At 47.3% G+C, this 27,693-nt stretch overlaps 1 protein-coding gene across 2 annotated transcripts in view; it reads right to left on the bottom strand.

The window, feature by feature from the left end:
• KDM4A (lysine demethylase 4A) overlaps positions 1–19,267 on the bottom strand; it is a 43,101-nt gene extending 23,834 nt beyond the window's left edge. The window contains exons 1-11 of one of the 2 annotated variants that reach the window (XM_081217158.1): positions 19,158–19,267; positions 16,338–16,514; positions 15,537–15,712; positions 12,799–12,913; positions 11,051–11,244; positions 8,721–8,770; positions 7,894–7,997; positions 7,351–7,488; positions 6,389–6,639; positions 5,079–5,278; positions 3,383–3,765 (exon numbers count right to left, since the gene is read on the bottom strand). In XM_081217158.1, the coding sequence (XP_081073284.1) occupies positions 3,383–3,765; positions 5,079–5,278; positions 6,389–6,639; positions 7,351–7,488; positions 7,894–7,997; positions 8,721–8,770; positions 11,051–11,244; positions 12,799–12,913; positions 15,537–15,712; positions 16,338–16,475 (1,749 nt within the window). In that variant the 5' untranslated portion in view covers positions 16,476–16,514; positions 19,158–19,267. Of the gene's footprint in view, positions 1–3,382; positions 3,766–5,078; positions 5,279–6,388; positions 6,640–7,350; positions 7,489–7,893; positions 7,998–8,720; positions 8,771–11,050; positions 11,245–12,798; positions 12,914–15,536; positions 15,713–16,337; positions 16,515–18,863; positions 18,918–19,157 lie in introns of those variants that run through there. The other variant, XM_081217159.1, reaches the window with a different exon arrangement.
• Positions 19,268–27,693: the final 8,426 nt, after the last annotated feature.

The raw sequence follows: 27,693 nt of genomic DNA on the forward strand, positions 1-27,693 counted from the left end.
CAATGCAAAGCTTAAAAAACGCTTCACTGGGCAATCCAAAGAACAACTGACAGTTTCTTTGAGTGAGTCAGTGGCAGGTGGACAGAAGGGCACTGCTCTAGATTAAGGCAGACTTAAGAGACATAATGAACAGACATAAGATGTAAGATTAATTAAATCCTGATTCAAACAAACCTACTGTAAAATAAATTTTGTTTAGACTACTGGGGAAATTTGATTGTGAACTGGGTATTAGATAATGCTAGAGAATTTCTGTCATTTTGTTAGGTATAAAACGGCATGGTGGGGCTTCCCTGGGGGCGCAGTGGTTGAGGGTCTGCCTGCCGATGCAGGGGACGTGGGTTCGTGCCCCGGTCTGGGAAGATCCCACGTGCTGCGGAGAGGCGGGGTCCGTGAGCCGTGGCCGCTAAGCCTGCGCATCCAGAGCCCGTGCTCCGCAGCGGGAGAGGCCGCAGCGGGAGAGGCCACAGCGGTGAGAGGCCCGCGTGCCGCAAAAAAATAAATAAATAAATAAATAAATAAATAAATAAATAAATAAATAAATAAATAAAACAGCATGGTGATTAAGAAAACACCCATATTTTTTAGAGATACACACTGAAGTAGGGAAGAAATCACATAACATCCGGATTTGCTATAAAATACTTCAGCAAATAAAAAAAGGACAGATGGGGACTTCCTTGGTGGTCCAGTGGTTAGGACTCAGCGTTTTCACTGTGCCAGAGGTTCAATCCCTGGTCAGGGAAATAAGATCCCACAAGTTGCACAGCCACAAAGAAGATAAAAAAAAAAAAAAGGACAGATGAAGCAAATGTGACAAAATATTGACAACTGTTAGATCTTGACGATCAGTATTTTGGTTCACTGTATTATACCATATGCATCTTTGTGCATTAAAAAACGCATTATAGAAATCTTCAATGCATCTTTGTGTATTAAAAAACGTGTTATAGAAATCTTCAATCTCCAAAAACACATGGCAGGGAAACTTCCACTGCCCCCCACCCTGACTCTCAAGTCAAAGAGCCTCAGAAGTCCAGGACCCGGCTCCTGACACAGCCCACCCACACTTCCCAAGGCCTTCTCATCCCATATGCCTGAGACCAACAAAACCACTGTGGACCCCCGACCTGCTCTGACCCTGGCATGAGCCCCCAGCACCAAACAGAACCCTCTCCTCCCCTAGATTCCCGCTCCAATTTCATCTCATCCTCCCAGCACGCTCCCGCTAAGCTCCTTCCCCTGCTGTCTCTCTGCCTCCTCACCCCAACCCCAGGCCAAGCTGCTAACTCTTCCACTTGTGCTGCAATGCTCATCACCAGGTACCAGAATTCCCTGCTCGCATCTATTTGCCTAGACTATGAGCTCCTTGAAGGCACAGTCCTAGCCCAGAGCAGGCGTACAAACCATTACAGAGTAAAGCGAAGAGGACGCCAGCACGTCAAGGGGAGAGGTGGGAAAGATGGCAGGTGACGGAGCGGAGAAGTTATTACCATCAGGCTGCAGCTGAGAGGTCCACACACAAACAAAAAAGAACCAGCAAGACACGCTACGGTTCTGGAGCAGGGGTTGCACGAGAGAGGCGTGTCAGAGAGAAGCCTCTCCCAGCATACTTCCGCGGGAGGAGTCCTGGCTTTCATTTTCTGGCATCTGCCTTTTGCAGAGTGAGTGCATTCCTGTGTGCACAACACAGAGAAGATGAGTGGGAAACTCTCTGCCTCTGTGAGAGGGGCCTGAGTCGTCCAGGGCCACCTGTGACTAGGTGGGTCATCTGTAATTGAGGGTAAGTGAGCGGCAGGGCCATTCGGCCACAGGTTAGAAGCCACTCTCTTCAACCATTTTAACTGGTAACAAAGTGGCATTCTGAGTGCATGTGCCCGCCTCCTGTATCCATAACTTAACTGGTTCCTAATTTGAGAGGAAAAAAAATGGCTGTAATTTATGTATTGCCCCCACCACCAAAAAAAAAAAAAAAACGCCACAAAAAACCTGACTGTGGTAAGATTGCTTCAGCAGTAACATGTGGTCTGAACAACGCATTCAAGTGTCTAGTAAATCCTTGCTATTGTTAGCGGCTTCTGTGGTTGTGAATGCAGCTGGAGGAAAGCAAGTCAGGAGGACAGGGCAAGAGAAGGACAGCGTGGCCTGCAGAGACAGCAGGATGCACAAGAGGGCACAGAGCTTTGGGAAGGATGGCTGGGATGCGGCCACGGGGAACCTAAGGGGTTCTGGTTTCCAAGCGGAAGAGCCCTCTCCTGCGGAAGCAGCCACAGGAGTGCAGAGGGAGCGGCGATCAGAGGCACGTGTACGGTGGATACCCACACGCCGTGTGAGAGGGAGGGGGGACCTTCACGTGGAGAAAGGGGGTCTACAGAAACTGAGCCCAAGATTCAGAGAAGGCAGAAAGAAAAACTACATCGGGTGTTCAAGACAAGGGGAAAAACCAACCACAGAAAGGCACTGCTGAAAAAACTAGAGGAATTTTAAGTGTCAGTATTTCAGCCAAAGAAAAGATAAAGCCAACAAGCCAATTGTTAATATGAAGAAATAACAAGGGTACACGTGGCGCTCATGACAGTATTCTAGTTGCATATACTTTTAAAATGTTTCATAATAAAAACTTTTAGACGATAAATTGTTCAAAGATGAAGGGAAGGGAACGGGGAAGTCTGTGCTGACTTCTACTACCTGCCAGTGACCCCACTCCAGCCCCAGCCTGGGCTGCAACTTACGCATAGGCTGCAAGACTGGGGAGAGAGCAGGTCACTCAGGGCTGCACCCAACGTGGCCCACTGTATCCCACTCAGACCCACCAAACGCCTTTCTACACAGAACAAACAAAAGACAGAGCTTTTGGCAACGGCGTGTCCTGAGAGGAGGCCTGAACAGACATGTCCACGGTTACAGCTCTGGAGTTCATCCTGGCCTCCAAATCGATGCTGCGTTAGCAGTGTTATACTGGGAGGGGAAGAATGAAGAGGGGAGTAGAGGGAGAACTCCCAGGGGAGTCCAGGCTAAGGAAGGCCACCTCACCCCAAACCTCAAACCCTGCAACCACTGCCACTCGAACCCTGGCCCCTAAGGCCAGGAGGGGCAGAAGATGCACCCAACTCAGCTGAAGATCCACCGAGGGTGGCCACTGAGGCTGCAAGGCAATTCTTTGGAACAACAGTCGCACAGAGATAAGAGAGAGGAACTCCGAGCAAAGAACAAGCTGAAGTGACCCACTGCCACCTGGCTTTTGCTTGACACAATTGCAGACTGGCGGTTCATCCTGAGTGACTCTCCTGCCACCTGGGACTCTGCAGCAGCCCAGTGCCAGAACCACCTCCCTCCCCAACACGGGAGGCCCCCTGCCCCCCACCCCACCCAGCGCCCACACCTCAGCCAGATCCTGCTCGTTGATGCTCCTGGTGACACCCCCTTTCTTCCTCGTGTATGACTCTCCTGCGGTGACCCTGTCGTCCCCTTTGGCGTAGCTGTGCACAGTGAGGACTCCTGTTTGCCCTTGGGCTCGGCAGGACAGAGGCTCACTGGTTTCTGAATCGGAAGAAATAGAATCCCGTGAAGAACCAGAGCCCAGGCTGGAAGATGACTTCTTTTTGGAGCCTGAGAAGACGAGGCGACCCCCAAAAGAAACCGGATTCACAGAAAGGTCCAAGGCAGCCGCTTCCTGATCCTCCTCCATCTCCTCCTCCTCCTCCTCCTCTTCCAGCTTGACATTTTTAAGCTCTTCAAATTTGACTTCGGTGGAGTCGGAATAATCTGAAACACACAGACACACTGTACAGAGCCCACTTTCTCTTGTGCTTCTGAACTTCGAGAAAGGCAAAGTGGGACCTCCCTGGTGGCGCAGTGGTTGAGAGTCAGCCAGCCGATGCAGGGGACACAGGTTCGAGCCCCGGTCCGGGAAAATCCCACATGCTGCGGAGTGGCTGGACCCGTGAGCCTTGGCCGCTAAGCCTGCGCGTCCAGAGCCTGTGCTCCGCAACGGGAGACGCCACAACAATGAGAGGCCCGCGTACCGCAAAAAAAAAAAAAAAAAAAAAAAAAAAAAAAAAAGAAAGGCAGACTGACAAGGCCAAGGAACACGGGCAGCAAGTGAGGCCTGGCTCTGAACTCTGACTCCACCACCGACAGGGTCCCTGTGTGATCTGGGGCGAGCTGCTTAGCCTCTCTGGGCCTCCAGTTTCATCCTCTGTAACTGGAGGATACTACCGCCTCTCTCCAGGGTTTTTAAATAAGACTGCTGCGTGTAAGGTGAGAGCACAGCCTTGCACACAGCGGACACTCAGTTAAGTGGCAGCTGTCACTTCCTCAGAAGTCTCCTGCAGCTCAGCAGAGACCCAGAGAAGCCAGGCTAGAAAGACGGCTCAACAGAAGGCAGCAGGGCCCCAGGGTCCAAGTCCCTAGTGCTGACTGGCTCTCAGCAGATACTCCAAGGTCCTGTCGACGCAGAGATCCTCCAAGCCTGACCCGAGACTGATACAAGCCCCTTCCTAACACATCTATCCTCAACAACTGTCCTAGTGAACGCTTTCAAACACTGTACTGGACCACACTGTCCTCTCCTGAAATACAAACGGCCTCTCACGCCTCCCAATGAGCAAACTCTCAGGCGGCAGGCAGTCTCCACATCATCTCATCCCATTTCTCAGGTCGCTCCTGTGACACACCCGTCTCCCACCCTTCCCACCCCTCGTTCAAATCACAGGAAATCACTGCCAGCTCCCCAAACAGCTCATGCTTGTGCACGTCTCTGGGCCTGGGCCCCTGCTCCTCCTATCAGGGAAGCCCCTTCTATGTCCCCCTCAGTCTGTCTGCCTGGAAAATCGCTGCTTACTCTGTAAGAGTTAATTCACGGGCACTTCACCAGGCAGAGGGTGGGCGGAGGCCTTTCCCCCATGTTCCTCAGCCGCCCTGGGTGACCCCAACCAAAGCACTTCCCACACTCCAATCACACCATCTGCTCACAGACCCGCCTCCCCTTTGTCACATCTGCGACCTTGCATTGATGTGGCGTCCAACACAGAAAAGAATGATTAGGGCTGTGGGGAAAAATACCATAACCAACTCACCTGGGAAGGTGAGACCGTCCTCAACTTGGCGCACGGAGCTGTGGGTGGGCCTCACAGGAGCAAGGGCGGCCGGGCACTCTGCCATATCGTATTGTCCAGAGCCCAGCTCCTCCCTGGGGAAGAGCTCGCTCTGACTCACCTCCTGTGGGATTTCAAGACAAACTCGGTGCCTCTTTGTCCCGATACGGTGCTTGGCCAGGCTGCAAGGAGGAGGGCAAACGTTTTAAGAGCCCCAGTATACATCTGCTTACACAAACACCTCCCCACACAACCCAAAATCAATGGCCAGAGCCTGCTTCACACTTTGGTGCCACCTGAGACCAGGGACCTCACCTCCCGGAGCCTGTTCCATCAAATGCAAATAGGGATGTCACCACCCCCTTCACAGGTTTGACATGAGGCTTAAGAAAAGGTGTGCTGAGCACCTGGCAGAGCGCCTGGTGTACAGCAGGTCCCCGATAAATGTTCCTCCTTTCTTCCCCACACAGCCCAGGAGAAACTCTCCTGAGGACAGATCCTCTGGCTCAGACACCGAGGACCCTGGCCCCTGCCCTTGCGAGTCTCATTTCCTTCACTACTCTCGCCTTTTCAAAAAGCCCTCAAATGGGGACTTCCCTGGTGGCGCAGTGGTTAAGAATCCGCCTACCAATGCAGGGGACACGGGTTTGAGCCCTGGTCCGGGAAGATCCCACATGCCGCAGAGCAACTAAGCCTGTGCGCCACAACTACTGAGCCTGCGCTCTAGAGCCCCGCGAGCCACAACTACTGAGCCCGCGTGCCACAACTACTGAGCCCGTACTCTAGAGCCGGCGAGCCACAACTACTGAAGCCCGCACGCCTAGAGCCCGTGCTCCACAACGAGAAGCCACCGCGATGAGAAGCCTGCGCACCGCAACGAAGAGTAGCCCCTGTTCGCCACAGCTAGAGAAAGCCCGTGCGCAGCAACAAAGACCCAACGCAGTCAAAAATAAAAAAATAATAATAAGTTAATAAACTAATAAATTTATTTTTTAAAAAGCCCTCAAATGACAATGAGAAAACTGGCTTCTCTGGCTCAGAGGGAGCCATGCCCTCGCACGCATGTGAGCCTTGCTCCAGCAGACTACGGCCCATGTAGCGGTGCTACCATCCTTGGTGGCAGCCATGAGGAAGGGCCTGAACACCTCACTGAGGATTCTGGGGCCTGTACCAAGAAAAACATTCCCTCAGCTGTGCTCAAACACCCCACTCAGAAGCAGTCTCTCGGGAGGCTACGGGAGCTGCCAGACACGCCTCCCTCAGGCAGCTGGGCCCGAGGGCTGCAGGGTTACCTCCTCTTCAGGTCACCCTCCTCTCCATCCTCAACCCCCTCCATGTCGTCCTCCTCCGGGCACTCCTCCTCCTTCTGGGCTCTCGGGGCCAGTTCACTCTCCTTGAGAAACTCGGCCGCTTCTGGCGTGGGCAGAGTGTGGTCGATGACAGTGCTGTCCTTCCCAGCTTTCCAGAGTTTGTACCTTTCTGGCTGGAACTTCCTCACAAACACGTCCATGGAGATCTTCACCATGTCCTTCCTGCAGGAGCACTATCGCAAGGTGCCAGAGGAGCTCCAGGTGAGACACTTGCCCTGCTCCTCCCCCGACCCCCTCCTCCCATCTCCTCCCTCCGAATGGGAAAAGACACAAGACAGTTTAAGGCTGAACTGTTTGGGTTCACAGGCTGAGGGCATAACGTCCTTGCAGAGCCTTCACATATGAAAGGAAGCAGGGAAAAAAGGGTGGAGGACACATGGCACTGGGGCAAGTCAACCTGGGCGCTAACTAGGGCACATGGAGAACGGGTAGAGATGAGGCTCAGCTTAGACCCTGGATGGTCAATGTCCATCTTCCCTCTGCTGTCTATCCAAGCCAGGACCACAGAAGCGAGTCTACTCCCAGCCAAACGTCCAGCCCTGCTGCTTCCCTAATGTAAAAGGAAGCCCTTAAGATTTCTCCTCAACAGAGAAATCCCAGAGTGGCTAAAGAAAGAAATAGCACAGTGTGTAGGTGTAGTTTTAATGCTCAATGGACTCAAGCACGGAAACCTCATTTTATACAACTCAAATCTGAACAAATCTTTTTAAATTCTTTGTGAACACAAGATGCTGGCACTTTTGCACATTCCCCGCCACTCTGCTTCTGAATTCCAGCAGCTCAAAGAAATGTTCTAATCACCAGCCAGTGTATCTAAGAAGGTTGGCTGGCTCAACCAGTCATTTTTAGACACAGTTATTGTGAAGGAAACCCAGCGGACTTACCAGCACAGCTTGTTTGCCATACTCGATCCACCGCCGGGTAGCAAAATTAGTGGACTCAGCACAGTTGAAGCCATGGTTAAAGCCGGCATGGTACCCGTAAGGGAAAGTGATCATAAATTCTCCAGCTTCCTGAGTCACCTGAACAAGAGCAAACGGGAAGCAGCTGCAGTAAATGGCAGGCATCTAGAGACCTGGAAAGTTGTGCTCCAGCTCTGCTACAACTGAGCTTAGTGGCCAGGGATGGGTCACAAAACCACTGGGGACTTGGTATCTTCTGTGACATGCAAAGCCTCTACACATCAGACACCATGACTGTAGTTAATGACTCTTCCAGATGACACTGTTCAAGGGAGCTTGACCCTCCTCTGGCACCAGGAAGGGGTAGCCCACCTTTAATGCTTCGAGATCAAATGATGATACAGATTAGCCCTGGCCCACACCTGGTACAGAGAATCAAGCAGAATAAAGCTCCTCTGTGAAACACACGCCAGAAAGGGTGGTTTCCGTGTAAGCCAAGGGCTGCTGTGTGCAAAATCCACTCACCTTGTCAAAGGGAATTCCGTATTTCTTCAGCATTAAAGGAGAAATCAAGGTCATCTTATGGCGGAGAAAAGCCTCACAGCTTTGAGCACTGCCCGGGAAAAAGCCTGTTTAATTGAAAACGGGCACAGTTAATACACAGCCCCACACTGGCTCTGTAACCCTGGAGTCACCTCACACCGTGCATCTCATCTACATGATAAGGAGGATGAATCACCAATGTGATCTCCACAGATTCTTCTAGCTTCAGGTCAATCCTAAGGTTCTACAGTGAACCTCTGGGCTGTCTCCTGTGTAGGCTGTTACATGGGTAATCAAATCCTATTTGGGGGATTGCCCCAGGTGCCTCTGTTCTCACAAAGACCTTTGAAACAATTTAGAGCCTTTCTCCATTCACTGGGATCCTCAATCTTTTGTTAGTAACACAACTACAGCACACACGACCCAAGCTCTTGTGAAATAGGCTCTGTAGAGGTACAAATCTATTAGAGTCCACTAAAAAGAACCAAAGCATAAAATTCAACTTTGACTTGATGATCTGGGTTTTTGGCAAAAGAGACAGACCCAATATGACCAATACACTATCCCTGGTCAAATAAACCCATGCATGATAAAATTGAGGCAAACACAGTCTAAGACTTAGTAAGTCCCTTCCCAAGACAAAGTGGGAAAAGGCTCTCATTTTAGTCGCTCTGATATGTAACCAATCTGGCAGTCTGGCTCACTCCCCACATGTGGGCCTGAGAAAGGACCACAGCAAGTGGACACCTTAGAGCAATGAGCGCAGCTCACAGGCAGGTCTGACCCAGCAAGCGAAGTGGACCCCGTACCTTTGGCCAGGCGCTCCAGCCGCTTTCCGTGCTCAGGCGGGACGGAGTACCTGCAAGCACACAGAAGCATCGGCCGCTGAGCAGAGGGGCTCGTCCCCCCTTTCAGGTCAGCTTGAAATATCAGACTTTTCAACTTCCCAACCACGAGAACTAGATAGGGATCTGGAGAAATGAAGTATTAGATTGTTTGGGCAGAGGAGGGCAGAGCACACGCAGAAGTGTGAGCGGTTTTATCTTTTATATTCATTCATTTAACAAGACATTTATTGAATATTTATCATGAACCAGGATTTATGGTACACACTCAATGTTGTTCTCCTTTATAATGTTGTTCATGCAATAAAAGTTTAAAAAAAAAAAAAAGGAGGATGGCATTAAAGTGCTCCTGGCAGAGCCTGAAAGGCCTAACTGGGATGAGATAGAGGGAGGAAGATGGGAAACGAGGTGACAATGGATCAGGTACCAGAGACCTGGCCCCTATGTGCTGAGCCCATTTCCCTTTGTCTCCATAACTGTGTACTGATTACCCAGTAAGCACTCACTCCTCCACCCCTGTGCATATCTAGACACCATAGGAAATGCCCTTCATTAAAAAACGAACAAAAGGGCTTCCCTGGTGGCTCAGTGGTTGAGAGTCCGCCTGCCGATGCAGGGGACGCGGGTTCGCGCCCCGGTCTGGGAAGATCCCACATGCCGCGGAGCGGCTGGGCCCGTGAGCCATGGCCACTGAGCCTGCGCGTCCGGAGCCTGTGCTCCGCAACGGGAGAGGCCACAACAGTGAGAGGCCCGCGTACAGCAAAAAAAAAAACAAAAAAAAAAACAGAAAAAATAAAAAATACATAGAAGACTATTTAAAACTTTTGCACAACTGTTAAGCTTTATATTTGGGAACTCACAGTAAGTCTGATTTACCCTTACAATGCATTCTAAAGATGATTCCACAACAAAACCTTCCCATCCCAAATAGCTTTGTTATGCAACAAAACAGATGAGGAGCTGAGGAAAATGTCTGTCACCTTAAGGACTCTGATCCATCAGGCAACCTTGCACAGAAGTCTCTAAAGGAACCACTTCAGATGACCTAAAGAGTGTATATAGCAACTAGAAAACCTCTTGACCCGAGAACAGAAAGTCCAAATTCAGGGAACTTCAGAGTAAACATGGTGAAGACACAAAAGCTAGAGTCTAGAAGTCCAGCCACCTAAGGAAGGAACTACGACAGTAGTTAGGGGGTAATCACAGGCTCAAAAGGGTTTTCCCCCTTCCAAGACTGGAAACTGGAAAGCATCTGACAGAAGAAAAGAAAAGCCCTGGGAAAGGATGTGGCTGAAGATACCAGAAAGGAATGGAGACGGATACAGTTTGCACAACTCCCCGTGGCCTGGCCACGGTGTCCCCTCCGGCCTCCTCGCTCCTCCGTCCTCATACACAGCACGCAAACCACAAGGGACTTCCTTCCTCTAGTTACTCAAGACACCGTGCTCGCTCTCAAGTGTCTTTGCACGTGTTGTTACAACCACCCAGACACCCTTCCCTCAGTCCCCCTTCCGAACCCACCACCACCACACCCAGCCGCGTCCTCATCTGCGAGCTCTCGGCTCAGCTGTCATCTCTTCCAGGGGAGCCTTCTCTAGTCCCCATGCTCACACACCTTCCTGTGTGAACCTATTACAACCACTGTTCCCCATCAGAGCTTTTCTCCCACTTTCTCTCTCCTGACCAGTCCCCTATCTGTGTGAGGGTGGGCACCTCATCTGTCTTTTGCTTTGCTGAAGGCAGCATCTTCGCTAACATGCTGAGATAGATGGGTGGGCGCAGGAAGAAACGAGAGAGCCTTCTCTGATTTCTCCCCAGCCAGACGGCAGCCTCGGTGGAGAGCGGGGAGCGGATGCTGAGTGGCCCTGCGTCCCCTCGTGAGTAAAGCACACACTGCTGCTCACCAAATATTTTTTCCATGAGGAAAAGAAAGCTATCATCTGAAGAAGTGACTCCAGTCTTGGAAGTCTGCCTCTAAGAAATGCCTCAGGCCTGTTCAGAAAAAGAAACCAGACAGCAGTGGGAGAGCCCCCATGGCTCTCGGTCACTCAGGCACCTTTCTGTTTTCATACTGTGGTACTAAGTGCCCGGCCCGCTAACGCCTGCTACTCCAAGGGCAGGGACAGCACCAGAGCTCAAACAGCACCTTACTGCTTGAAAGTCGGAACAAAATGTAACACACCAGTCCCACCCTAAGCCTGCCGAACCAGAATCTGCATTTTGCCCGATTCCAAGGTGTTCCCTGGGCACATGAAAGCTGAGAAGCCCCAGTGCCAAGTGCAGGCCGACTTTACCAGGATTTGGGTTCTCCGAAGTGCAGGTAGTTGATGCTATACAGGTCCATGTCTTCGGTGTGCCAGGCAAAGGATGTCTTCCACATGCCGAAGTACAGGTATGGGGTGTTCACGCCCTCAATGGTGATCCCGCTCTCCTTTTCCACCAAGTCCAGGATTGTTTTCAGGCGGCCAATATTCCACTCATCAACATGCTGCAGAGGAAGTTATACTGAATATAAACTGAGGCTCTGAACCCACCAATCACAGAGCAGGTCACGGGTGAGCCGTCACTCCTAACAAAGATTGGGAATAATGTTGAAACTGCATGGCCCTGAAGACCACAGCACCCCTCACTCGCTGTTCAGAGCTGCCACTGGAACTGACGCCATTATACCTCCGAAGGGCAAACACCAGTTGGTGAACAACACTGAACACTAGTACATGAAAGATGAAAAAGGAGGGACAGCCACCTGTTCTAAACCCAAGAGGAAGAGTTTGCACAGAAGCTAAAGAAACTTAGGTCAGGACTTCCCTGGTGGTGCAGTGGTTAAGAATCCGCCCGCCAATGCAGGGGACAAGGGTTCGGGCGGTGGTCCAGGAAGATCCCACATGCCGCAGAGCAACTAAGCCTATGCACCACAACTACTGAGCCTGCGCTCTAGAGCCCGCAAGCCACAACTACTGAGCCCATGTGCCACAACTACTGGAGCCCACGCACCTAGAGACCATGCTCCGCAACAAGAGGAGCCACCGCAAAAAGAAGCCCATGCACCACAACGAAGAGTAGCACCCACTCGCCGCAACTAGAGAGAGCCCGCGCGCAGCAACGAAGACCCAACGCAGCCAAAAATAAATTAATTTTAAAAAAAAGGAAAAGAAAGAAACTTAAGTCAAAAGAGGAAAGTACTCTCAAACCATAAAAAATACAAAGCATGGGAATCAAGTGTACTAATTTGTGACTTATCTAGCCCTTATTTCCACTGGGCAGTGTCTTCAGTAAAAAGTCTAAAATGTTATCCTGAGTTGTAAAGGTCATCGAGGAGCCCCCTTCCTATAAGTAAGTTCTGGATTTATGCCTACAAGCGTCACTTCCCACCACCCAAAAAAGCTGTCATCAACAAACCTGGAATCCACTTTTTAAACGTCTTCCTTCAAATAATTTACAAAAACAATAAATTAATCAGAGTGATAATCCCTAAAACACCCTACAGATTTTTTAATCATCCAAAAAACAGTCCCAAATATTTCTTCCTTGTATCATATCTAAGGCTGTTCTCTATGCCAAAAAGCACTAAATCCTAAGCCAATGCAATTTGTTAAAACAGCTTTTGCTACAGAATCTTGTTTGAGGATTCTGAAAATCTAAATATCTTCCTCTTCTTAAATATATACCCCTTCCATTATATTGGTCAGTGATCTTTTTTTCTTCAGAAACTACATTGCTCTCCCCCAACATTTCATTTACTGTGATCCCACCCTTCCTAGAACTCATCAGAGCTACCACCCACGGCCTCTTGTAACAGCCCTTGCTAAGAACACCATATCATCCAATTCACATGTAGAGTGGGAGAAATAAAATTCAGTCACATGCAAAACTACCCACAATTAAGTGAGCACAGCCCATCACCTGGTGGTGGGCCATTCCTTTGTCCAGACAGCCATTCAGCAAAACAGCTTTTTGGTGCCCACTACATGCTGGGCAGATGAAAATGGTATTAAATTACAAAATCGCAAAAATGCTGCATAGAGATCCCAGGAAGTCTCACCTTTTCATAGAGAGTGCCATTCACATCTGCACCATAGATTGGGGGATTGAATGTGAGATTTTTCCAGTATTTCCGTTCAAGCTCTTCAAATTCACTATAGCGTGGGGTACAGTACCTTTAAAAAGTTAAAAAAGAAAAAAAAGTGTTAGCCACTTACAAGGGACTAAATACATGCGGCATTATGAACGGCATGAGACACAATCCCGTTCCAGGGATAGCAAGACATTTCAAAGAACAAGACATAACCTTGGCCTTCAAGGTTCCGATACAGTACCCAGTAACTCCCTCAACATCCCTTCGTGGGTTCTGGGCCCAAAAAAGGTAATGTACACAAAGATGTAAGCCCATCTTCCTTAAGAATGATATCCTCCACTCTTTCAAGAGACTCTACTATAACTACACACCGCACCCGTCAGGAATGGCTTGGCCACACAGGGAGAAAACAGGCTTCCAAACCTGTGAGAACCAAGACTGCAAATCCCTAAGTATCCACAGACAACCAAAACCCAGCACATGGAGAGCTGAGGCCCTGGAACAGAATTCACTTCCCTGCACTCTAAGAAAGCGTCTCCAAGAGGGCTCACTTCAGTTGTCACTGCTACATTACCAGCATCCTATGCAGTATGGCTAACATTCAACAAATCATCACGCCTGAAAACCAAATCTTTTAATAAAAATATAAAATAGTCCTAAAAACATAAAAATAGGTTTTTGCACATCAGATGTTCCATTTAGCAAAATACATGTGTATACATATGCTCACACACTCAAATACACACACACCCCTATCAATATATATATATACATATCTCCCCACATAATACCATTAAAAATATCTGTACTCTTTAGCTCAATAATCACATACTGAAAACTTACTCCCAAAAAAATCTTTTAAAAATTCAAACCACTTAAAAATTACTATGCAATTTAAAAAGAGTAACGTGTAAACCTAATAGGTATTTAAAAATGCACACTATAACTCAAATGGCCAAAAAACATGATAAGGAGTGGAAGACCAAAATGAAACTATGTGGAGATAATGAGATGAGTGGGAAAAAAAAAATCTTACTTTAAATACTGCCTTACATTTTGATGTTAAACTAATGAATAATAAAGTTTAGAACTCTCAAGTTCCCTTTAAATACAAATAGCTCTACTTCCAACTGATCTGCTTTAAAAGTTTAGGTTTCTACCCTACTGGGTTTTCTTAAAGCTGGCTGACCACACAGACAGAAATCAAAGGTAAGAACTGATTGTATTTCAGATGAAGGGAAAAGACACAGGACCGGCTGATTTCAAAAGAGGTGTCCTGAAAGAAGGTAAGGCCTACCATATGTTGATGAGACAGGAAGAACAGCACAGGGGCCTGAGTGAGGTCAACCCAACGTGAAACAAACCAAGTGTGCTTGGCACGGCGCAGAGCTAGGAAGCAGACATGAAGACGGCACAGCCTCTCATCTGCGGAGCGTGGCACACTTACTTCTTCAACAGGCTTTTACACAGATTCTCTCATTAGACAGCAGTTTGGCCGGCAACAGAGATGCTTTAAGAGTTAGGCTGCCAATAAAATTGGAAGCCCACACTTAGAACTGTGCTATGTCAAGGGAAAAGAAGGCAGAGCACAGACGGAGAAAGAGTGCGACCTGATGTGAGATGATAAAGCGCTCCAAGTGTGAAGCCTGGCAAGCTGAGGCTCTACTCGGAGCCTCCACGGCAGAGCCGCAAAAATGTCTGGCGGGGGGATTCCCTGGTGGCGCAGTGGTTGTGAGTCCACCTGCCGATGCAGGGGACACGGGTTCGTGCCCCAGTCTGGGAAGATCCCACATGCCGCGGAGCGGCTAGGCCCGTGAGCCATGGCCGCTGAGCCTGCGCGTCCGGAGCCTGTGCTCCGCAACGGGAGAGGCCAGAGCAGTGAGAGGCCTGCATACCACAAAAAAAAAAAAAAAAAAGTCTGGCTGAAACCAAGATATGCGTGGACCAAAAAGGCTCAGGAGAAGAGGCAAGGGGGAGGGAGGAATCCCTTGTGGAGCCACAAAATGAAGAAGTAACAAGGGAAGGGAGAAGATCCAAGCAAGAGGATTAAGGACTAGTCAGAGCCCAACGAGGGGAACACACAACTTATTCTCTGTAAATCTGAGATAATGAGAGCAAAATATTAAAAACAGCAGAGGAAAACAACTGAAAACAGCAGGCCTAAACAAAGATGTTTCCAACAGAGACAAAAATACACAGACGATGATGGAGTGATAGAAAACAGCAACCAGCCTGGTAGTTCACTCACATTTGGTTAATGTCACAAAGGAAATGAGACAGCATCTGTAGGGGTTGTGAGGAGTTTGCCATGATTAAAGACAGGAGGACCCAGAAGGAAGAGACAACTTAAACTACGAAGGCCACTTTTTGATAAGTGGGTGGTATCAATACATCCGGCCAGCGCTCCTCTTGAACCAACTCCCAAGTTTCCCCTTGGCGACCTTGCAAATTATTAGAGTCAGTAAATGATCCTACTTTTGAAGGAAAAACAATGGGATTACTTTACGTAAAAATATGTACAAGTTTAGACTGTGACCGTGTACCGAGATGAGGAACGCTTCCATGTAAAGAGCGGACAGAGATAGATGCTAGAGGTGAGGAAACTGTTCTTCAGTGGGATGGCAGCAGTCCTAGAGACTGCTTTGCACGTGAGATATTAGGTCCCAGATGCTAGGACAGGGGGGAAGGAAAGTGTTTTCACTCACTTATCGCTATTGGCTATCTTGCGGAACTCTCGAACAGTCATGGCTTTCTTCTGTATGTTGTACTGAGTAAAGAGGCCAGACTGCCCAGTCACCAGCTGCTGGATGGGGGCAGGAATGACCAGGTCATCAATATCATCATAGGATGCTCGTGGCTTCCACTCCTTTGGAGGAACAACCTGTAGGGAACACAAGAAACAAAGAGATCAGAAACCTGACACGCTGGTCAGAGTCCAAGAAGTGTGCAGGCCAACAGCCGATTCTACTAAAAAGTCACATGGATTTAACCATGCTCACCCAAACACGGCAAGTCACACTGTCATGCTAGCCCTGATCCAGTTCTGCTACCAACTAGCTGCCTAGTCGCAATGATCTAAGGTACGGAATTCTCAGCCTCAGAATCTCATCTGGGCATCAAGACAGGAGGTTGAAGAGTTGATTCTCTCTCAATCTAACAGAAAGTTCACATGGGAAGCCAAATTACTATCAGAGTGCTGGATGAGACCAAAACCGAGGAGGAGAGAAGTTGGATTGATGAAAACACCCTTCTCCACCAAGAGATGGAAGCACCACAGCAGCTGGCCCTGGGACACTGCTCTCTTCCTCCCTTTTAAACATTCTAAGCAGCTCTTCTCCAACCTAAAAAGAGATGCTTCAGATGTTAACGAAAGGAATTAACTTGTAAATAGGACAGCAAATATTCAACTACCACCAAGCCTGCCTTTCAGTAAAACTCGGTTCTTCCAGCCTTCATTTAGGAAAAATCTTACTGCCACCCTGAGTCCCAAAGGCCCCGTCCCCCACCTTAGCCAGCCCAGCCCGATGAGCTCCTTGGGATTCAATGTAGGCAATATAACGACTGAAGTTCCGGAACTCCTCCATAGTCGGGTAAAAGGTCATTATCCGAGCACTGGGATTCAAGGTTTCAGATTCAGAAGCCATTTTCCCTCCTTTTTGAGGTCACTTTGGTCAAGCAGGAATCTGAAGAAATACATTAAGAACATAAAATTATATAAAATGTGGGCTTCCCTGGCGGCGCAGTGGTTAAGAATCTGCCTGCCGATGCACGGGACACGGGTTCGAGCCCTGGTCTGGGAAGATGCCGCAGAGCAACTAAGCCTGTGCACCACAACTACTGAGCCTGCGCTCTAGAGTCCGCAAGCCACAGCTACGGAAGCTCACGCACCTAGAGCCCATGCTTCGCAACAAGAGAAGCCACTGCAATGATAAGCCTGCACACTGCAATGAAGAGTAGCCCCCGCTCACCGCCACTAGAGAAAGCCCAGGCGCAGCAACAAAGACCCAACACAACCAAAAATAAATATTTTTTAAAATGTTAAAAAATATATATATAAAATGTAATTAAGATTGAATGCTGGAAATGTCAGTGCTGAAAATAGTAAAAGATGAAGAAATTCTGAAGCAGCCGTAAGACCTCACACCTGGAATCTGCCTCTAGGCAGGTCATTTAAATGAGTAAGACACACTGGGACAGAAAAGGTTCTGTCTAAAGGATTCTAATGTACAAAATTGCCTGTATTTAAACCTGACTTACGTGGAGACATTGTTTCAGCTAAAAAAGGGAAACTGTAATTATTTGGTTGTTGGTCCCATCTAACAAAGCAGCTGCCCCGCCCATATTTTACCCTTCTCTTTTCAGCTGCTCCCTTATTCACACCTTGCTAACTGTTTCTAAGTATTAAATTCAATATACTACAACCAGATTTTTTAAAAATAAAAATCAATCTACGGGCTCCCTTCTAGGGCAAAGCTTTAAAACAGGATTCTAGATTCCTAAGAAAAGTTAGTTGGCTACCAGATTACAAAGTTTAAGGGTTAAAGAGTACCCTGATATTAGTAGCCTGAGCTATGATTTTTAAAACCCTAAAGTGAAATTATTCTCATATCTAAACCAAAATGCAGTTTCAGCACTGCTATACAAAGTCAAGCTAGAAACTAGTTCAATTGCACTGTACCCAGAACTCAAAGGACAAAATTTAAACAGGCAATAAACTGGCAATAAAGGGCAAACTTCATAACTGACTGGAGGTGAAATAAATACTACTTTGTTTTTAGATGAGGCCTTCAGTTAAGTGGGTGCATCCCCATTGCCTGGTAACACAATAGACTATTTTGACTGAATAAGAACCAAGCACACCAGCTAAAAGAAGCCAGTTTAGAAGGAAAAAACGTATGTCCTTTTCTTTACTCAATTCCCCCAAATCTGGGTCCCAAAACCATGGCAGCTCAGCTCCAAGAGTCCCCTTGAGAGCTGGAGCGATCAGAAGGGAGGAGACTGTGTCCAACCTACCAACAATCTAGTAAAAGGCTGGGAAGACAGCATGGAGTAGAACTGTCTTAGGTACGAGAGAAGACAAGTCCCAGTACCCGCATCTCTCCAGCTTCCATTTCACCAAGACTAAAGTGCGTTCCTGGCCTGGTGCTTTCCTGCACCTCGTCAAACTTTGCATGGCAGATATACTGTAAGCTCCGTTTTACATACCAGGAAATTTACCCACAGTCCTGTAGTGTGCTCCTAGTGCTCCTTCCATTACTCTGTGCTGCCTACAGCATAATCTCCACTTAGTCTAAGCCCTTTGCAAGGGCAGATCCAAGTGTAGAGGAACCTAAAGTTTTATGCAATCTTGAAGACCCTCTCTTTTAAAAAAAGAATACAAAATATCTTACTCTTGCAAATTTTATAAAGACACATAATCATGTGAACACAGTGTTAGGGCCCATTGTAGGGCCTCCCAAACCCCTAATGGGGCTTCATCTGCCTCTGGCCTTATTCATCTTTGTAAGCCTAGAACCTAGAACAATGCACGGCACAGAGTAGGCACTCAGTAACTGTTGAGTAACTGATTTCTCTGCTCTTACCTCAATTGCTCATTCCTTTTCTTCTACCCTAGGATTCCCGTCCCTCAATCTATTCCCTGGGGAAAGTTCCCGTTCCCTGACACCTTCCTCCCCCCACCCAGCAACAAAGCCTACTGGTTTAAGAGAGCACTGCCCCGGAGTTAAAACAACTCTGAATACAGATCCAGTCTCTGCCATTTATTAGCTGTGTGACCTTGGCTGTGTAAGCTGCCCGAGTCTCAGTTTCTCCTCCTGTAAAATGGGGATCCCAACCTCCTTGCCCTGCAGGGTTGCTGTGATTAACTCAGATGATGCAAGCGAAACGCTAAGCACTAGGCCGGGTACTTATCAACTCAATAAAGGGAGCTGTTGCTAACAACCACCTCAAACTCCCGCCCCCTCCCTTCGCAGATGCTCCCGCGGGTATCGCTCCCAAGGTAGCCCCCCGCTCCCAAGGTCCCCGAAGCTCACCGCATAGACGCCCGGCCCCTCCCGGCCCCGCCGCCTAGGCGAGTGAGTCCGGGCCGCAGGAAGAAGAAAATAAGGCCCACTAGACCCGCCCACCCTTCCCGACGTCTATTGGCTATAAGAGATTGGAAAGGGCCAATCTCAGGACCCATTTCAGAAGCGCCTGCTCCCATTGACCGAGAACCATGCCTATCACTGACCGCTGAAGGCCGCCCTCCGCCCCTCCCCCACCAGAGCTCACGATCACGGCTACAGAAGCAACAAACTTAAGGGATTCAAAAACCCTCTGGTTCTTACTTAAAGCCCACTGCCCCGGCAGGGCTAAGGCCCGACTTCTGCTGTCGCCACTAGCCGATCCCACTGCTCTCCCAGCCGGCTAAGGACGAAGCTCCGCCTCCTCTAAAGTAGGCCTCTGCGCAGTCGCACAGCGCTCCACAAAGTCAACCAATCCAGGGGCTGCCAGAAACCTTCAAACAGCCAATGAACGCGCTCTGAAGCCGCCCCAAAGTATTGGCACATCAATCGGCTCAGCCTATGAGCGCTGGCTAGGGCTGTTGCCGGGAGGAAATGCTGTACCACTCGCGACCGCGGCCACTGAGCATCTCTGCTGAATCGCAGAACTGGCCAATCGCAGGCGGGCTTCTGGCCGCCCGTAGCTAATCTGGATTAAAAGAGTTGAGTGCCTAGAAATGGGCTAGTTGGCCAGGGGAAAGGCACTGATGAGGTCGTTGTAGGATGTTTCTAACGAAAGGGTGGGGACATTCTTCTGCGGGGTGAGTAGAACCCTTACCTAAGGTAAAAGTGCGCTGGGGACCCTTAGGGGTGGCTTCCGAGGTCAAGGAGTTCCTGATAAGGTGACCTACCTGTGCCCGATTGCCCAGTACTGTCTCGGTTTTTAAAACGCAAAAAGTCCCGTGTCTTGGGAACCCCCTCACTTGCCGGCAAACCGGGACATTTCTTGAAAGGAGCAGTTCCTAAGGGGAAAGGAGCTCTGTGGGTCATTAGGACAAGTCCTGAGGGGGGATGTCCTTAGGGTCATTAAAAAGCAGTTCCTCCGTGAATAGGGATTTGGGGTCATTAGGAGCAGCTCTTGAGGTGGGGGGAGAAGATCCTGGAAGTCATTAGACACATTTCTGGCGGGTGAGGGGGTTCCTGGAAGTCATTAGGAACTGTTCCTGAGAGGTAGTGAGTCGCCCTAAGGAGGACCCAGATTGTCAAGGGTGATGGGGAAGGAAGCAGACAGGACACTCTGATAGGTCAAAGAGAAAAGTAGAATACCCTCAGCCTGAGTCATGAAAGATGTACAAAGTTACTCCCAGATGAGTAGTGCTGTGGTGCACTGTAAAGAGCTATGGAGGGACTTCCCTGGTGGTTCAGTGGCTAAGAGTCTGCGTTCCCAGTGCAGGGGGCCCCGGTTCCATCCCTGGTCAGGGAACTAGATCCCACATGCCGCAGAGTTCTCATGCCGCAACTAAAGATCCCACGTGACGCAACTAAGACTCACCGCAACCAAATAAATAAACAAATAAATAATTTTAAAAAAGAGCTATGGAGTCAGATCTTGTTCAAAACCAGTCGCTCCTCTAAATTTGGGTTTTCCCACGAGTAAAGAGGAAAAGATAATACCTGCCTTGCAGGATTGTTGTAAAGATGAGAGTTAATATATGTTGGTAAAAAGGATGGTATTACATAGAATGGAATGGACATAAAACAACTGTGATTTATAACCTGGGGCTGGGCACATGCTGCCCCCCCCACCCCCCAAAGAAAGCATGGTTCTGTTTCAAAAAAGACAAGAGAATGACTGTTGGGTAGGCAACCAATAGTCTTTCACAACAATTATAAAGGTTTTCTCTCTTGACCTAGTAAGGTAATAAATTAAGTAACAGGTTATATTGCTTAGCTCAGAAAATTGCTAAGAGAATGGCTAAAGAATCCAACCTGGAGTATACATAACAAGGAAAATCACCCCAAATCACCCACCACTCTCCTCAGTGCTGCCCCCAAACGTGAGGTGCTGTAGCTTGCCTCACTGGCTGTCCTGGGCATGGATACAGTGGCTAGCACTGCTGTCACTACCAGCTACTCCAGGAATTTAATCTTGTTACATTTCCCACTGCTGCCGAAAAGGAGTTTCCAGGATCGCTCTTACTCTGTATCACTAGCTTCCAGTTGGTGTGTGCACATGATAGGTGAAACCTAGATCCAGTTCTCTTGACATCCTCCCACATTTCTGACCAGTTTATCTTAGTCACCCTTTTAAGCTCATCTTTCCTTTCCCACCCCTTAAATGTTCACACTTGAAGCAAAATTAATCTATGGTGAAAGAAGTCCGAGTTGGGTTTACCTTCGGGTGGGAACAGGGAATGATAGGGGGTAATGTAAGGACTGTGTCTGGGGTGTTAGTAATGTTCTGTTTCTTGATCTGGATGGTGGTTATTACACTGGTGTGTGCACATTGCTTTGAGCTGTACACTTATAAGTTGTGCATAACATTCCATGAATACAATACCTTAATTTTTAAAATTAATTTTAAAAAGCAAATTATTTTTTAAAAGAAAAAGAAATATTGATGTCTTCACGGCTCTCTGTCCTGGTTTTCTAGTGTTTAGGTGTTTCTGGTTTCACAACTCTAGCAGTATGACCTAGGGCAAGTTACTTAACTTCTCTAATCCTCAGTTATAGCTAAAATTGGAATAGCACTTCCCTTTCTTGGTTGTGAAAACTGAATGAGATAATGCAGACAGAGCACTTAGAAGTCAAATTGGCAGGTAGTAAGTGCTCAGTAAATGTTAGCTGTGAAGGTGGATTATGATGATGGTGTAATGATACAAAACACTTAGCATAAAGCCTGAAACCAGAGCTCAATACACTTTCACTCTCAGGCTTCACTATACGTGCACACTGATGATCCAGTAAAGTCTTCTCCCCTGAGTTCAGATCCATACATCGTCCTATCTCTGGACACCACCCCCCCACCGCCTGGGTGTCCTACAGGTACCTAAAACCCACATGCCCAATAAATAACTAATCTATTCACTCCACAAATGAGCTCCACCTCCTAGGTCTCCTATCTCGGTGGGGCAGCCATCCACTGGATCACCTAAACCAAAAAAAAAAAAAAAAAAAAAGCAAGCCAGAAACCAGTATGCAACTAGGGATTCCTTGATACGGTCCATCACTTCACCCATACAAAGTTCCACAAAACAAGTGCTTTACAAATGCCTGGATTTGTTTACATGCCCATCTTCCTCCATGACACAAAAACCTCTCAAGAGGATGGATCACTTCAGTCTTATTGGTGGTATCATTTAGGAATGTGTTCCATTGCCAGAAACAGAAAACCCTAGCAACAGTGGCTTAAACAAATACAAAGTTATTTTTCTCAAATGTAATAAGTCTGAAGGGGGCATTTATTGGCATTGGCTCAGTGCTCCACAAAGTCACCAAAGATACAGGCTCCTTCCATCTTTCTCCATCATACTTCACAACCTGGCTTTCAACCTCATGTGTGCACGTCATGATCATAAGGTGAGTGCTGAAGCTCCAGACATCCTGACCACATTCACGGGGATATGGAGGAAAGGGACAGTATCAGCAGCACCTGTTACTCCTATCAGACCCAACAAAAAGTCTCCCAGAATCTGTCCACCTACCAGTAATGAGTGGAACAGAAGTATCCCTGCTTTCATGGTGTTTACAATCTAATGATGGAGACAGACATGAAATAAGTGTTCACACAGATAAATAAAATCACAAAAGTTGTGCTTGCTACAAAGGAAAAAAAGAGGGGAGAACAACTTTTAAAGCGACTTGCTAGCAACAGTGGGAGGATTTGAACATTAAACTGTCTTTGTGGCATAAAGTTCATGGCACGCTTCTAGCTCAAGGGTTCTTTCCTGTAGCTTCACTTCGTCTGGCACCCAGCACAGTGCCTAGCAAGCACATAGTAATCATTACATCAGTAATAATAGTGGCAATAACATTAGCTTAAAAAGTTAACTACATTTATTGAGCACCTACTATGTTCCAAACGTTATGCTAAATGCTTTATATACACAAAAATTGTTTACATTGTCATTAATATTTTTCTTTTTATAAAAACTTTTTATAGGGGTATAATTTATATACCATAAAATCTGTCTACTTCAAGGGTATAATTTAAGGATTTTTAATAAATTTACCAAGTCATGCAGCCATCAACCAATCCAATTTTAGAACATTTCCATCACCTCAGTGAAATCTATCACCTCAATAAGGTCCCTCGTGTCCAGTTACAGTCACTCTCTATCCCCATTCCCAGCCCCAGGCAACCATTCATGTCCTTTGTGCCCATACAGATCAGCCTTTTCCAGACATTTCATATAAATAGAACCATACAGTAGATGGTCTTTTGTGTCTGGCTTTTTTCATTTAGCATAATGTTTTTGAGATTCATCCATGCTATAGCATGTATCAGTATTTCATTCCTTTTTAATACTGCATAGTATCCTTTTGTAGTACTGATTGACATTTGGGTTGTTTCCCACCTTTTGGCAACTATGAATAGGGATTCTGTCAACATTTATGTGTGAGCTTTCATGTGAATGTATCTTTTCATTTCTCTTGGATAGATAATTAGGAGCGGAATTTCTGTGTCTTTCGGTAAATTCCTGGTTATCTTTTTAAGAAACTGCCAAACTGTTTTCCAAAGTGGCCATACCATTTCACATTCCCATCATCCCTTTCTCCACATCCTTGCCGACATTTGTTACTGTCTTTCTGATTATAGCCATTCTAGTGGGTGTGAAGTGGTATCTCATTGGGATTTTAATTTGCATTTCCCTGATGACAAACAATATTGAGTGTCTTTTTATATGCTTATTAGCCATTCACATATCTTCTTTGGTGAAATGTCTATTCAAATATTTTGTCCATTTTTTAATTGGGTTGTTTGTCTTAATATTGAGTTGTAAGAATTCTTTATATATTCTAGATACAAGTCCTTTATCAGATATAGGCTTTGTAAGTGTTTCCTTTCATTCTGTGGCTTGTCTTTTCATTTTAATAGTGTCTTTGGAAGCACAAGAGTTTTTCATTTTGATGAAGTCTAATTTATCAATTTTTCTCTTTTATGAATTGTGCTTCTGGTGCATTGACATTAACATATAGTTCTGTCCTGCCTCCAAAATTTATCCAGAACCCAGCACTTCCCTCCGCCTCCATTGTCACCAACTGATCCAAGCCACCATCAGCTATAGCCTGACCAGGATAATTCCTGCTTCTACCGGGCCCCCTGCAGTCTGCTCAACACTCAGCAGGCACAGTGATTCTTTAATACTAGATGCCAGATCATGTTACTCCTCCTCTTAAAACCATCAAATGACTTGCATCTCATTCTGGAGAGAAGCCAAGTCCTCATAATGGCCTACATTCTTCCCCCACCCCCATCCCTGTATAACTCCTCCCCCAGCTCTCTGCTCCAGTTTCCTGCTCCCCTAAGTCTGAATGGCTTGTTCCCTCACCGGCTTCAGGGCCTTGCTGATGTGTCACCTCCTCAGTGAAGCTTTTCGGGACCACCACTACAGCCTTAATTTATTTGCTCTATTTATTTTTCTATTATTTAATTCTCCCCATTAGAATATCTGCCTCCATGGGGCCAGGGATCTGTGTTTTGTTCACCAAGATCCTCAGCACCTTATAGCTGGGGAAACTGGGAGGCAGGGAGGTTAAGAAACCTGAAACAAACACTGAGCCTGAGAATATTTGTCAAATAAATGAATGAATGATGAACTGAATGAGGAAACGAACAGGAAGGACTATGTTTGTATGTTAATGATGCCTTTGGTGTTCACCTCTGGGTCAGTCACATTCCAACCCTCGCCTCTGGACACTAGCTGCTGAATGTAAACATTTTTCTCCAGAGCTTTGGGAGGCTCTGCACAAAGGGCCTGATACTAGTTGCCCAGGAAAGAAGCCATGATCCGTAAGCACTGGAAACAGATTGACACAGCCTGACCTGCTCAACCTGGATCACTGGGGTGTGGGTGCGGGGGAGCTTCTGCAGCCAGGTCAGTCCACGTACATAGGAAGAGAATCCAGCCTCAATTCAGCCTTGCAGACAAAGTCAGTTGGAAAGACCAGGGCCTTCTAGCCTATGAAATATAAAAATACAAATATAAAAATGCTCCAAGGCAGACACACACGTACCCACAAATACACCCTGGATTTCTACATTTAACAAAAACACAATTTTCCTTTCTGGCTCTGATTTATTCTCCGGCCATGCAGAGGATGGCTCAGTGTTCCAGGCAGAGGCACAAAAGCCTTGGAGAGCTGCAAGAGGCGCCCCGCGGGCCACTTCTACATCACAATCACTCCCTTCTCCTTTGCTTCCACCAACTTTCTATTTGGTTTTTGTTTTGTTTCGTTGTGAAACAGGCACCAAAATATCTTCATTTCAAAGCCAAACCCCATCCATTTTTTAAGACTTGACTCAAATTCTACCCATTGTGCATTTTTTTTAAAGACTTTTTAAATAAGCACCTCTGTGTGCTTATTTTGTGCCGACTCTGGGGATACAAAGATGAGGACAATTCTATCCCTCTAAGTTACAGGCACCTCAAACTCAGCAAAAGCAAACTCTTGGTTCTCCTCTAAACCCACTCCACCCTTGGTGTTCCCCGTTTCAGTAAAGGCACGAGTCTTCATCCAGGTGTCCAGAGTCTGTGCTGATTCTTCCCTCTTGCAGCCCACATCCAGTCCTATTGACCTTACTTTCAAAACTCTACCCTTGGCTTCCCTAGTGGCGCAGTGGTTGACAGTCCGCCTGCCGATGCAGGGGACACGGGTTCGTGCCCCAGTCTGGGAAGATCCCACATGCCGCGGAGCGGCTGGGCCCGTGAGCCATGGCCACTGAGCCTGCGCGTCCAGAGCCTGTGCTCCGCAACGGGAGAGGCCACAACAGTGAGAGGCCCGCGTACCGCAAAAACAACAAAACCATCAAACAAAAAAACCTCTATCTTGAACCTACTCTTCTTACCACCCCTGGCACTACCATCCCACTTCAAGCCACATCACCTTCCTTCTGGACCCCTGCAACCACTGCCCCTTCCAACCTGTTCTCCAAAGAGCAGCGAGGGTGATCTTTCTAAAGAGCAAGTCTGAATTCAGTGCTCTACTGAGAACCGTTGAAAACATGTCTGTGCCTTCACCATGAACTCCAAGCCCCTTGCCCTGACCTACCAGCTCTGAGTGATTTGGCTCCTGCCCACTCTGCACCCCATCCTGCCCCACTGCCCCTTGCTCTCTGGGCTCCAGCCTCGCTGGCCTTTGTTCTGTTTTTCTAAAACCCTCCTTAAAAGAGCTGTGTCCCCCTCTGCCTCAGGGCCTTTACTAAAGACCACTTCCTCGCAGAAGCCTCTGTGACTCCCACTCCAGCTCTATGCTGTTCTCCTTGCTTTAGGCACTTTTCCTGGAGAGCATCTAGAAGAGTCTGTAATTATGTAGGTGTGTAAGATTTTTTTTTTTTTTTTTTTTTTTTTTTTTTGCGGTACGCGGGCCTCTCACTGCTGTGGCCTCTCCCGTTGCGGAGCACAGGCTCTGGATGCGCAGGCTCAGCGGCCACGGCTCACGGGCCCAGCCGCTCTGCGGCATGTGGGATCTTCCCGTACTGGGGCACGAACCTGTGTCCCCTGCATCGGCAGGCAGACCCTCAACCACTGCGCCACTAGGGAAGCCCTGTGTGTAAGATTTTTGTGACTGAGGCTGTTTCCCACCAGACCAAGCCGCTAAGGAAAAGGACTTTGTTTTTCCACCATCAAATCTCACCACTTTGTACAATGCCTGGTTCATAGTAAGTACTCATTGAATATTCCTGGAATATTATTTGTGGAAAGAACAGATAAATGAAGCCATGCAGATTCCACTTTGTATAATAGTTAAGCATTCAGGCTCTGGAGTCACACAGATCCAGGTTCAAATCTAGATTCTGCTTCCCTTGTAGCTGTGTGACTTAGGGTGAGTTGCTTGACCTCTCTGAATCTTAGTCTTCAGCTGCAAAAGGAGATACTGATACGAGCTACTATACAGGGCTGTTGGGGGAAATAAATTTCAACAATGCAGGTAAAGTGCTTGGCACATTTAAGTGGTTAGTGATGCTAGCAGGTACTATTATAGCACATCGTATACCATGTGTTTGTTGGATTTAAATCTTTAGGACCACGTAGGAGCTCAGACTGGAGTAACTGCAGAGACTGCCCTGAAAATGTGCCAGAGAGGAGGCTGGAAAGGACCATCCCTGGAAAGAGGCCTGGGACACAAGGTCTTTGGCAGGGAGATTGAGGAGCCTACTTCTGGGGCCAAAACCTCCTCACAGGTCAAAGTCCGGCCCAGGTCCTGGTTGATCCTCATTTATTTCTTTCTTTAAAAAATATTGTTCCTACTCTTTGACATAAATCACAGCAAGATTTTTTTTGATCCACCTCCTAGAGTAATGAAGATAAAAACAAAAATGAACAAATGGGACCTAATGAAACTTAAAAGCTTTTGCAAAGCAAAGGAAACTACAAACTAGATGAAAAGACAACCCTCAGAATGGGAGAAAATATTTGCAAATGAATCAACAGACAAAGGATTAATCTCCGAAATATATAAACAGCTCATGCAGCTCAATATTAAAAAAACAAACAACCCAATCAAGAAATGGGCAGAAGACCTAAATAAACGTTTCTTCAAAGAAGATGTACAGATGGCCAAGAAGCACGTGAAAAGCTGCTCAACATCACTAATAGAGAAATGCAAATCAAAACTACAATGAGGTATCACCGCACACCAGTTAGAATGGACATCATCA

Source organism: Mesoplodon bidens, assembly GCF_964165515.1.
Source record: "Mesoplodon bidens genome assembly, chromosome: 2".
Lineage (NCBI taxonomy): Eukaryota > Metazoa > Chordata > Mammalia > Artiodactyla > Ziphiidae > Mesoplodon > Mesoplodon bidens.